Genomic DNA, 11,397 nt, shown 5'->3' on the forward strand with positions numbered 1-11,397 from the left:
AAGAGACAGATTTAAAATGCAGCTAGTGATTATTCTGAGGGGTATGACCTCACAACTTCAAGTTTTAGATGTCTTTGTCAACAAGCCTATTAAGGATCCCTTAAAAGAACAATTCTGAAAGTGCTATTGTAGAGGCATAAATATCTATCTCAAGGACAAATGTAAAAATCAGCTTTTCTGCATGCTTTTGTAGCTGAGTACTTATGAGTTGGGGAAGAAATGTTTCGTGATGGCATTAGATGAAAATAAAGTTGGTGTACTTTAAAAACTGTTAAATAATTACAGAAGTCGCTCTGATGGTAATTAAAGCACCAAGGCTGAGAATGCATTTGAAAAGTTTCAATAAAGCCACGTCATGAAATGCGAGTTACATTACTTTAGGTAACACATGATTTTAAACATGCCTTTGTAGAACAAGTTACTCCATTAAGTAACTAGATTATTTGATTGTTTCACCTACATCCTTAGAAATGATATAGTCAGGTTTGCTCCAAAACAGCTAACTTTAAATCTCCTTGAAGAACACGGAGGCAAGAAGCTAACACAGCTTTTATAGACCACGAGATGCAAGTTACAAGGTGATGACAGCAGAACAAGGCATTAAGAGCTTGGGTCTCATAAACTGTGGAGCCATCTAATCAGCCATGGACTGCTTGCTTGTTTACACTGTTAGGAGCAAGAGAAATGAACTTCCATTTGTTCAAGCTCCCATTCTGACTTCTTTTTTTTTTTTTTTTTTTAATTTTTATTTATTTCTGATAGTCACAGAGAGAGAGAGAGAGAGGCAGAGACATAGGCAGAGGGAGAAGCAGGCTCCATGCACCGGGAGCCTGACGTGGGATTCGATCCTGGGTCTCCAGGATCGCGCCCTGGGCTAAAGGCAGGCGCCAAACCGCTGCGCCACCCAGGGATCCCTCCATTCTGACTTCTGTTACAATAACCGACCCTATGCTTTTAAGCTGTATATCCTGCTAAAACATGGCCTACTGGAAAGGGACAAGAAAGGCCTTAGAGTGTTCATGAGTTCCCAAAAGAAGGGATAATGGGAAGCCTGATCCTTTTCTTTAAGGGAACAGCCTGGAAATTGCACCTTACTTCTCATATCCCATTGGCCAGGACGTGATCGCATGGCCATACTGCTGCAAGCAAGGAAGGCTGGGAAATGTAGTCCTTGGTGGGGCTGCCATGTTTCCTTAGAAGGAAGGAAGAGACAGTGGCAGAATAAGCAGCAGTCTCTGCAATACAAGGAACATTATCTCCTTTGTCAGTCTTCCCCTCAAAACTCTGCAGGCACCGATCCCTTGTCTTTTGGCATTTAATATTATTGTGGAAAAGAATATAGTTACTTTTTTAGCATGTAGCCTTTTTTCTCTTATCAGATTGTGAAATTATTTAATCCTTGTAATACAGAAATTTTCTTAGTAGGTTTCCAGGTCACTTTTTCACTGATCTTGCCTAGAATGTGATGTTATATATACACATTTTTCTTGTTCATGACAATTCTATTCTCTTCTACTTATTTATCACTTATATTTTATTAGTTCTAGTTTTGTCCATAAGAGATACCAGTTATCTGGGGCACCTGGGTGGCTCATCAGTTAAGGGTTGGACTCTTTATTTCAGTGCAGGTTATAATCTCAGGGCCCTGAGATTGAGCCCCACATCGGCTCACACTGGGCATGGACTATGCTGGAGATTCTCTCCCTTGCCCTCCTTTGCCCTCTGCCCCTCCCCCCCACCTCTCTCCCTTTTTTTTTTTTTTTTCTTTTTTTCTTTTTTAAAGATTTATTTATTTATTCATAGAGAGAGAAAGAGGCAGAGACACAGGCAGAGGGAGAAGCAGGCTCCATGTAGGGAGCCCGACTTGGGACTTGATCCTGGGTCCCCAGGATCACACCCTGGGCAGCAGGCACCACTAAACCGCTGCGCCACCGGGGCTGCCCTTCTTTTAAAAAAAAAAAAAAAAGGAAAAGGAGAGAAATACTAGTTACCTATTTGCTAAATTGCAGATTTCTGTCCTCCATCTCTCTTCTGTCACTCTTTTAAGTGAAAAGAATGGTTTTGTGTGTATCCCTCTGTTGCATTTTGGGAGAATTTTTATCCTCCTCCTCACTGATTGGATTTTTCCACATCAATTCTGTATTACTTCAATGTGGATTTTAATTTTCCTACAGCATTTTAGCTTTCTTGAAATCCTCTAGTATCATTTATTTCTCTTTTATCTCGTACTTGTGCATCTTAGCTTCAGTTGGTTTAAGACTTTCTGTTCCTATTAAGGATGTGAAACAGCTTTGTGAAATATTTTTTGGATTTTGCTGTTAACTCAAGTATACTTTCCTCGAGGTCCTCTGGATTCAATTTCCAGGTTCTAGAGTATTCATTGGCTCCTTTTGTTGGTTTTTTTCCCTCATTCTTAAGGCAAGGTCTATCCAAATACAGTGTTTGTCCATAGACCAAGAAATTGGATCACTCTTGGTTCAGTAGCTTGTTGGATCACCTGGTGGTCATAACCCCATTCAGATCCCCCATGAAAGTACAGAATCTGTTCCCTCTTCCCCTTGAGCTGTTAAACTAATGACCTTAATCCACGGTGACATGTTTCTGAACTCTACAGACATTGCTTTAATTGTCACATATTTAGGTATTATTACACCCATTCTCCACATGAGAAAACTAGAAGGTTAAGTCATTGGTCTAAGGCTTCATAGTTACAGTAAAAGGCAGACCAGGTCAGGAGCTCAAGTCTTTTGCTTCAAAATCCAGTTTCTTTCTTCTCTCCATCCTGCATTCCTTCTAGAAAGACACGGTGGGGTGCCTGGGTGGCTCAGTCAGTTAAGTGTCTTGACTCTTGATTTCCGCTCAGGTCATGATCTCAGGCATGTGAGATCAAGCCCCACATCAGGCTCTGTGCTGGGCATTGAGCCAACTTAGGATTCTCTCTCTCTCTCTCTCCTTCTTCATCTGCCCCTCTGCCCCCACTTGCACATGAGCTCTCACTTTCTCTAAAAAGAAAGAGAAAAGAAAGACATGACAGCTAACCGAAAGAACATATCAGAACTCTATCCTCCAAAAAAAAAAAAAAAAGAACTCTCCTCCCCCAGTAGTGGTGGTTACAATGATTCTGCTGCTAAATAAACATATCAGTCGTTTCAACACCAGAGGGACTGTTACAAGAAGAGATGGAGAGGGCAGAGCAGGCTTGCTATAGCCAGATAAACTGTAATGGGTCTAGAGCACATGCCTCGAAAGAGGTCAACCTAAGTTAATAGCAAATAGCCATGTTAACACACTTACTGCCTTCAGATCATGGTGTTCTTACCGCAGAATGTGGAACGGTAACGAAAGCAAGAACCGTGATCTGGCAAAAAATTGTCAGTGATCATTTTCTAAAAGTATCACACTACGGGGTGCCTGAGTGGCTCAGTCTATTAAGCGTCCGACTCTTGGCTTCCGCTCAGGTCATGATCTCAGGGTCCTGGTATTGAGCTCCAAGTAGGGCTCCCCTCTCAGCGAGGAGTCTGCTTCCCCACTCCCTCTCCTTCAGGCCCTCCCCCTGCTCATGCTCTCTCTAAAATAAATAAATCCAAAAAAAAAAAAAAAAAAGAGGCCAGCCCAGGTGGCTCAGCGGTTTAGCGCCGTCTTCAGCCCAGGGCCTGATCGTGGAGACCAGGGATTGAGTCCCACATTGGGCTCCCGGCATGGAGCCTGCTTCTCCTTCTGCCTATGTCTCTGCCTCTCTCTCTGTGTCTTATGAATAAATAAATAAATAATCTTTAAAAAAAAAAAAAAAAGAAGTAAAAAGATTCTTTGAAAGTATCATGTTATGGCCATACCACACTGCATGCACCCGATCTCATCTAAAAGTATCAGAAATATGCTGATGTATTAATAGGGAGCTCGTCATTTTGGTAAAATTATGGGACAAATATTTCCTGGTAGTATTCATGTATGATAACTTTACAATTGATCTGATTTAAATATTTTTATACGGAGGACCTTTGAAGAATAAACAGAGATTAGATATTAGTGATTTGTGACACTTGAGGTCCAGAATCCTAGCTTGTCTACAGAATTATCCTAAGTCGGAAATGATCATTTTAGTTTCCCATATAAAGTGATTTGCATTGTTTTTTACCAAGACTAAGATGCCCTCAAATAGAAATATTTCTACCCTAGACTTTTACTTGAACTTAGTCTGCTTTCTGCTTTCTGTGGCAGCTATTCATCCTGCACCCCCATGTCACCACCCTGCTCATGCTGATCTTGTAAGTACTTCCCTTGATGGTACACATCTGGGATTAGTCATCTCTGTCATTCCTGGTGGATCCTCCCAGAATGCCACTCTGGATATAGCTTTTGCATAAGGAGAGGAAAGTACTTAAGTGCAGGAAAGAACCAGGTTGAATGAATGCTTTACTAATGACATTTTTAAAGCCTACTTTGGCTTTCATGTTGTTGTAATTATCATTTGTTGGTTGGTTGTTTATTCCCTGCTTCATTCCAAAAAGGACTTGTGACATCTTACAAAAGTATATGCTATGCAATGAAATTTAAATTTCTTTTAGGGGGAAAAAACTGAGTGAAAGGAAAATAAAAGTGGAGACTGCATAATCTGCAAAATTTCACATTCAAGAAATTTCTCAGCCTTTTTTACTTTGTGTCCTACATAGAAACCTTGCAGTGGATGTCTGAAGATAGATTTACACTTATTTGACCCACTGCAAAAAAAAAAAAAAAAAAAAAAAAAAGGCATTTCTTGTGTGAAAGAGAGCAGCGATGAAGCCAAAATCCCTTGAGTCAGTGTTTTCCAAGCGATGTTCTATAAAATAGTAACCAACGTTCCTTAAAATGTTTCCAGAAGGAAAGAAAACAAAGATTTTTGACTGTAGGACTTCTCAGAGCCTTTCTTATGACCAACCCTAACCACATCCCACCAGCTTCAGCATTTTCACACTGTAGTCTAAGCCACCATCATCTCCTGGCCAAACTTTGCATCTGCCTCCTGCTCATCTCCCTCCTTCTGCCCTTGGCTGTTTTTTGTCAGTTCTCAACATAGCAGTCAGAAGAGCAATCCTTTGCCACACAGGTCAGCTCATCCTGCTGCTTCTCAAAGCCCCCAGTGTCTTTCCATCTCATTCAAGGTAAAATCATACTCTTCTCCGTTGCCTGACATATGCATGCTCTCCCCAACCCCATCCCTCATTCCCACCCCCATCCCCAGGATCTTTCTGCTCTCCCCCACATCCAAGTTCTGCTCATCTAGCTTCCTGTTCTTCCTCAGACAAACCCAGCAGGTTGTTACCACAGGGCCTTTGCACTTCTCAAATGCCTGTCTCTAATATATTGGTAGAGCTTTCTCTCTTTATTCCAACTCTCAGCAAAAATGCTGTCTCCATACATCTGAGTGCCCTATCTGAAACACACCCTTTCCTTTCATTTGCTTGCTCTTATTATTTTACTTCATGGCATTTATTTAATACATAGTATAATTTGCCCCCACCACTAAAATGGAAATGCCATGAGGGCAAGAACTTCACTCATTTTGTTCATTGCCATATACCTGCTTCCCCAAAACATAACTTAGCATGTGGTAGATGTTTAATTGCAATTTATTGAATGGTTGATAATAAATACACTAATGTAAATTATGAATCTAAAAGAGGGTAACATAGTATGCCACTTTTTCAAAACTGAGTACTGAATCTCTTTGAAAAAAATGCCCATTGAGATCTCATGGGATGTGGGAGTACCAGAATAATTTTGGAAACACTGCCTTCATTTTCACTTAGTAAAATGGGAGGATGGGGTAACTGGGTGACGGGCATTACAGAGGGCACATGATGAGATGAGCAGTGGGTGTTATACTGTATGTTGGCAAATTGAATTTAAATAAAATATTTTTAAAAATCAGATTCAGCCTTTTCCTGTATGCCCCTTTCAGTCCAAGACCCTATGCCATTCCATCAGCCCGTTTCCTTCAGCACTGCCCAGAGTCACATGGCAGGTCCTGTCAGTCACCTGGGTGCCTACCAGCCGCCCTCTCTCTGTCACACCAGCGCTCCCCAGGCCTGCACCCAAAGAACAGTCTGGGCAAGCTTTGGTAGAAGTGACCTCAAGCCCCAAAGAGAACACCCACACAGAGGTTGTCACCACTCACCTACAAACATCATTTCAGGATGCCTCTGATCAGGTAAGTACAGAAAACTGAGGTCACACTAGGGACCTTTGTGATCCTGTGAACGTACTTCTATTCTTTCCTCTTATTTTGCTGATGCTTCAAGAATAGTGATGTGAGAAAGGGGCCTGGTTCACCCTTCATGTCTGAGCAGAGCTCTGCCTAACAGTGCCTGATGGACAAGCATGTGCTCCAGTTAAAAGCAAGCACTGAACAAGCCCATGGGAATATTCCATGATGGGTTTTTTACCCCCTTCAGTATATTAATGTCTTATTTTTATGTAATGCTATTATATTTAGTGCTTCAAATGGGGAGGGCGCTTTGTCCACCTGCCACAATTGTCCAGCAGTAGCACACCCTTCTGGACTGTTCTTCTCCTCACCAGTTCAGCACTCCTTTCCCCTTTCTTTGTGCCCTTCTCCCCACAAACTTCAAAAAAAAAAAAAAAAAAAAAAAGCAAAGCCACCCTGATAATGTTGACTGAAGAAAATCATCCTACTTCTTACCTTTTTTTAATTTAACACAAGCCCTACTTACATGCAATCTAACTGAAAGATAATCCTGTTTGTGCTGGATCTGCTCTCAGCAGTAATTGGAACTAGTTGTTCACTATTGTTTCAGCTAGCGTTGTGTTCTCCTGGCAGAAAAATTGATCTCAGAAGCTTCAACAGAGTGCTTTGTTTTCCTTAAACAAAGAGAAGTCTGAAGTGTAGAATACCCAAAAAGGCCTGCAGATAAATTATTAGAAACAGAGAATTTATCAGTGTTGCTGAATACCAGATTAATATACGGAAGCTAGTTGTACTTTTACATGTCAGCAGCAAGCAGTTAGAAAATCAGATTTTTTTTTTTTTTTTTTTTTAAGATAGCAGAGGCTCCTGGGTGGCTCAGTCAGTTAAGTGTCCAACTCTTGATTTTCCTGAGATAGAGCCCCGCACTCGGTGGGGAGCCAGCTTGTGGTTCCCCCTCTCCCTTGCCCCTCCCCCTCCCTTGCACATGGTCTCTCGCTTAAAAAGAAAAAGAATAGCAAGTACCTCGAGTAAATCTAACCAAAGATGAGCAAAATTTGTATGGAGACAACTATAAAGCTTTATTAAGAGCCATTAAAGAAAGGCAAGGTAAATTGGTAAGATCTACCGTGATTCATCCCAGCTCTAAAACCTCAAATAAGCCATCCTCAGTGTCCTCCCTGGATGTAGCTAGAATGGCATTAAATAAGACCTGACCTCCACTGGAAAACATGCAGTTGGGTAGCAGCTGGGTCTCACTCATACCTTTATTCCTGCTTATTTACTGGGTGGTCCTCAATTCTAAGATCATTCTGTAACTAATCCAACCTCCTACAAACCCTGTAAATTAGAAATCACCTTCTTCAGTTGTATAGACTGACAAGGGCTGGATCATGACTGACTTTAACCACTCTAACTCCTGAGTCTAGCTGCGCACAGTAGGCATTTAATAAAGGCTTACTGAATACTAACTGAATTGAGCTGCTCTCTAGAAATGCACTAAGTAGCTGCTGAAAATAGAGATTATCTCAGCTTGGGACTTCCATCCAGTTCAAAAGCCTCTTAAAGTTTTGGGATCACGTCCAGAGATCTGGGTTTGTTTTCTTTTTTTTTTTTTTTTTTTTTTTAATTTTATTTATTTATGATAGAGAGAGAGAGAGAGAGAGGCAGAGACACAGGCAGAGGGAGAAGCAGGCTTCATGCAGGGAGCCTGATGTGGGATTCGATCCTGGGTCTCCAGGATCGCGCCCTGGGCCAAAGGCAGGCGCCAAACCACTGCGCCACCCAGGGATCCCTGGGTTTGTTTTCTCAGTTTCTGCCGCCCACCTCCTGCCATCTGGAATTTCAAATACTCCCGTCTTGAGCATGAACTCTTGAATTGAGGGACATAAGCCAGTGCGAACCCTGAGGAGATAAGCATACTTCTGAATAGAAAAGTTTGTTTTTGTTGTTTTGATTTCAAGGTGTTGCCCTCAGTTGGATCATTTCCCTGAGATTTAAATTTCTAAGTCGTATTTCCAGACCAATCTGTCCCTGTATCAGTCATTGTATGACCTTGAGATCTGTTCCTCTACTGTATGGAAGAGGTGAAAATTCTATGCATTTGGAGAAAATCTTCTGAAAGTAGTAACTCTTACGGGGAGTCTGTGATTCATTGAGTTTGTAAGGTTATCCGAGGTCAATTCGTGTTAAAACAATGTCTCAAACTACTTAAGTAGTTTTCTATAAATAATTTTGGCAGAATCCTTTGTCCCCAACAGGTCGTATATGAGACAGCAAGGAACTTGAACAAAGCAATTCATGGTTTGCAAACTAACAGCAAACTACAGACAGCTTGTGAGATGCTCCAGAAACTGACAGCCTTAATCCCAGAATTTTCTAAGTCAGCTCAGGTAAGCAGACGGTGATCAGTAGGAAACAAGGTATGAGAAATGGGGAAGCAAACCAGAGAAAAAGTAAGACAAAATACATAATCTGGAGATGGTGCCCTGTGTAGAACTTAGTCTTACACACTATTTTGTGGAGACTCAATATTTAGCCACATATTTGTACCTTTACCTCTGAAGATTGCAAATCAAGTAATCAGTGATGACCTTCTCAGATATGCTTATTTTCTTTTGTTCATTTATCAGGTTACTGCCTTTCTGATATATTTGTTAGACATCACGGCAGACAGAAATAGATCCAGTCCTGGCCCGAGATAGAGCAGTTCAGCTTTGAAACAGATGACAGCCCTCACTGCCCCATCTGCCAAGTTATTCCCAGTAATTATTCATGCCTGTCTCTACTCCCTACACATAAGGAAATTAAGAGACTAGGATTCCAGAGAATTTTAATTTTTTCTTTTCTACGTCCTGCATTTTCAAATATTTTGCAATAAGCCTATAAATGTAATCTGTGCTGGTTTATTTGGCCTTTTTTTTTTTTTTTTTTTTTTTTGAGACAGAAAAAGAGGAGCAGGGAGAGAGAGAATCTTAAGCTGGCTCCATGCCTAGTACAGAACCCTGATGCAGGGCTCGATTTTAGGACCCTGAGATCATGACCTGAGCCAAAATCAGTAGACGCTTAACCACTGAGCCACCCAGGTCCCCCTATTTGGGCTTCTTAATTATGGACATAATGCAGGCTTATTATTTAAAAATCTGAACATAAGCATATAGTTATAAAGCAAAAACCCTATCTGTGTCCTTCTTGCTAATCTCATTCTCTAGATGTAATTGCTGGTATCAGAGTATTACTAATTTGTTGGCATAGCCTGCCAGACTTTTTTCTATGCATATACAAGTTTGTCGTTTTAACAAAAATGGGGGTTAAAATATACAAATATTTCAGCCCCTTGATTTTTTTTTAGTTAATGCTGTGTCATGGATATCTTTTTGTGTCAGTACACATAACCAAACCAATAATTCTTCATGTGCACTTGGACGTTTTTTGTCTACTCTTGCTAATAGCATTCCCATGAACATCCATGTCCCTACATCACTAAGTACTTATGCAAGTGTTTCTATTTAATAGAGTGCCAGAGATTGAAGTGAGGGGCTTTTGGGACTCCTGGGTGGCCTAGTTGGTTAAGCAGCTACCTTCAGTTCAGGTCATAATCCTGGGATCAAGCCCTGAGTCAGGCTCCTTGCTCAGCAGGGAGCTGAGTGAGACCCAGCGGCTATCCTCATTCTCCCTCTGCTGCTCCCCCTGCTTGTGCCCTTTCTCTTTTTCTCTCTGTCAAATAAATAAGATCTTAAAAAGAAAGGTGGAGGGCTTTTGCATTTTCCGTAGATGACAAAATTCTCTCTCAAAAGGTACTGTTTTGGGGTGCTTGAGTGGCTTGGCTGGGCATCCAACTCTAGATTTTGGCTCAGGTCATGATCTCAGGATCATGAGATGGAGCCATGCTGAGTGTGGAGCCTGCTTAGGATTCTCTCTCTAACCCCCCACCCCCACCCCTCTCCCCTCTCTTACACACACACTCTTTCTCTGTCTCTAAAATAAATAAACAAATGAATGAATGAATAATTAGGCACCGTTTTACATGTCTACCAATCATTGTCCCACGCTCTCCCAATTTCGAAGGCAAGAAAAGAAAGAAAAGGAGGAGAGAGCATTTTATTGATTACTAAGGAGGTTGAACAACATCGTACATATTGATTGACCATGTGCATTTCTCTTCTCAATTGCTTCTTCATGTCCTTGTCCATTTTTCCCCTGAACACATTGTCATTTTTCTTACATGTTTGTAAGAGAGCTTTATTTATTGATATTGGCCTTTTGATACATGTATTGCATATATTTTGTGCCTATGTCTTATTTTTAATTTTGTTTATTGGATCTTTTTTACGCAGAAGTTTTTAAATGTTACTTTGAAAACAAAAAAGATTTAAAATCCAAAATAGTAGAACCTACCGGGGATATTCCATCAATTTGCTTGACCTTTCTACTTGTTTTGCATAAGAACATCCTATAGAAATGAGAATTGGGGTTTTCTGCTTCATTTATAACTCTGCTTGTTCTCTGTGTTGTCAATCTTGAACGTTTTTGAGGCCCGAGTTGCAAGGGACAGTGTACTCAGTGTTCCAGCCAGTACTGGTTTTTCTCTCTTTTTGGCTTAGTTTTGTTAATTAGGTTTTTGATCTACTTACCACTCCAGGGGGGGTTCTCTCAGAAATAACAGAAATACGAATCCTCCCTAGAGGTAATATGTAAGATATTTTCTTTTCCTGCCAAGTTGTAATAGTGCTTTTTATAAAATGTGTTTGAAATGCATAAAGAACATCAAACTCCTTATCAGAAGAACACAAATTTTTTTAAAAGTCTGAAACATAAAATAAAATAAAAAATAAAAGTCTGAAACAGCTCAGGGATGTGTGTTTGCCTCCTAAAACTCCCAGGTCAGTGTCATCAGTCCTCTTGTGGACCTGAATGAGCAGCTACCTGACAGTGTATCTCAGAGCAATGGCATTCGGGGCTTTGAAAACCCTGTGACTGTCTGCCTCATTCACTCCCTTGACGATGTAGTAGAAGCTGGTAAGACCAGTCTGCAAAGATCCAAACATGACATTAAGCAGGTGGGTACAGGAGCTCCTGATATGGAACTCATTTTGGAAAATTGTTAATCTTGGGGTGCCTGGGTGGCTCAGTTATTTGAGAATTCTACTCAATTTTGGCTCAGGTTGTGACCTCAGGGTTGTGAGGTGGAGTCTGGCATGGGGCTCTGCCCT

At 41.0% G+C, this 11,397-nt stretch overlaps 1 protein-coding gene and 1 long non-coding RNA gene across 8 annotated transcripts in view; one reads left to right on the forward strand and one right to left on the reverse strand.

The window, feature by feature from the left end:
• PKD1L3 (polycystin 1 like 3, transient receptor potential channel interacting) overlaps positions 1-11,397 on the forward strand; it is a 68,361-nt gene that overhangs the window by 10,121 nt on the left and 46,843 nt on the right. For all 7 annotated transcript variants that reach the window (XM_077889364.1, XM_077889374.1, XM_077889384.1 and 4 more), the window contains 4 exons: positions 4,219-4,265; positions 5,942-6,190; positions 8,446-8,577; positions 11,068-11,244. In XM_077889364.1, coding sequence (XP_077745490.1) covers positions 4,219-4,265; positions 5,942-6,190; positions 8,446-8,577; positions 11,068-11,244 — 605 coding nt within the window. The remainder of the gene's footprint in view (positions 1-4,218; positions 4,266-5,941; positions 6,191-8,445; positions 8,578-11,067; positions 11,245-11,397) is intronic.
• LOC144308636 (uncharacterized) lies at positions 1,954-6,343 on the reverse strand. Its single transcript, XR_013375038.1, has 2 exons — positions 6,158-6,343; positions 1,954-3,002 (listed from the first exon to the last, which is right to left on the reverse strand). It is a non-coding gene; the product is annotated as an uncharacterized LOC144308636 (long non-coding RNA).

The sequence above is a fragment of the Canis aureus genome, chromosome 3 (genome assembly GCF_053574225.1).
Source record: "Canis aureus isolate CA01 chromosome 3, VMU_Caureus_v.1.0, whole genome shotgun sequence".
Classification (NCBI taxonomy): Eukaryota; Metazoa; Chordata; class Mammalia; order Carnivora; family Canidae; genus Canis; species Canis aureus.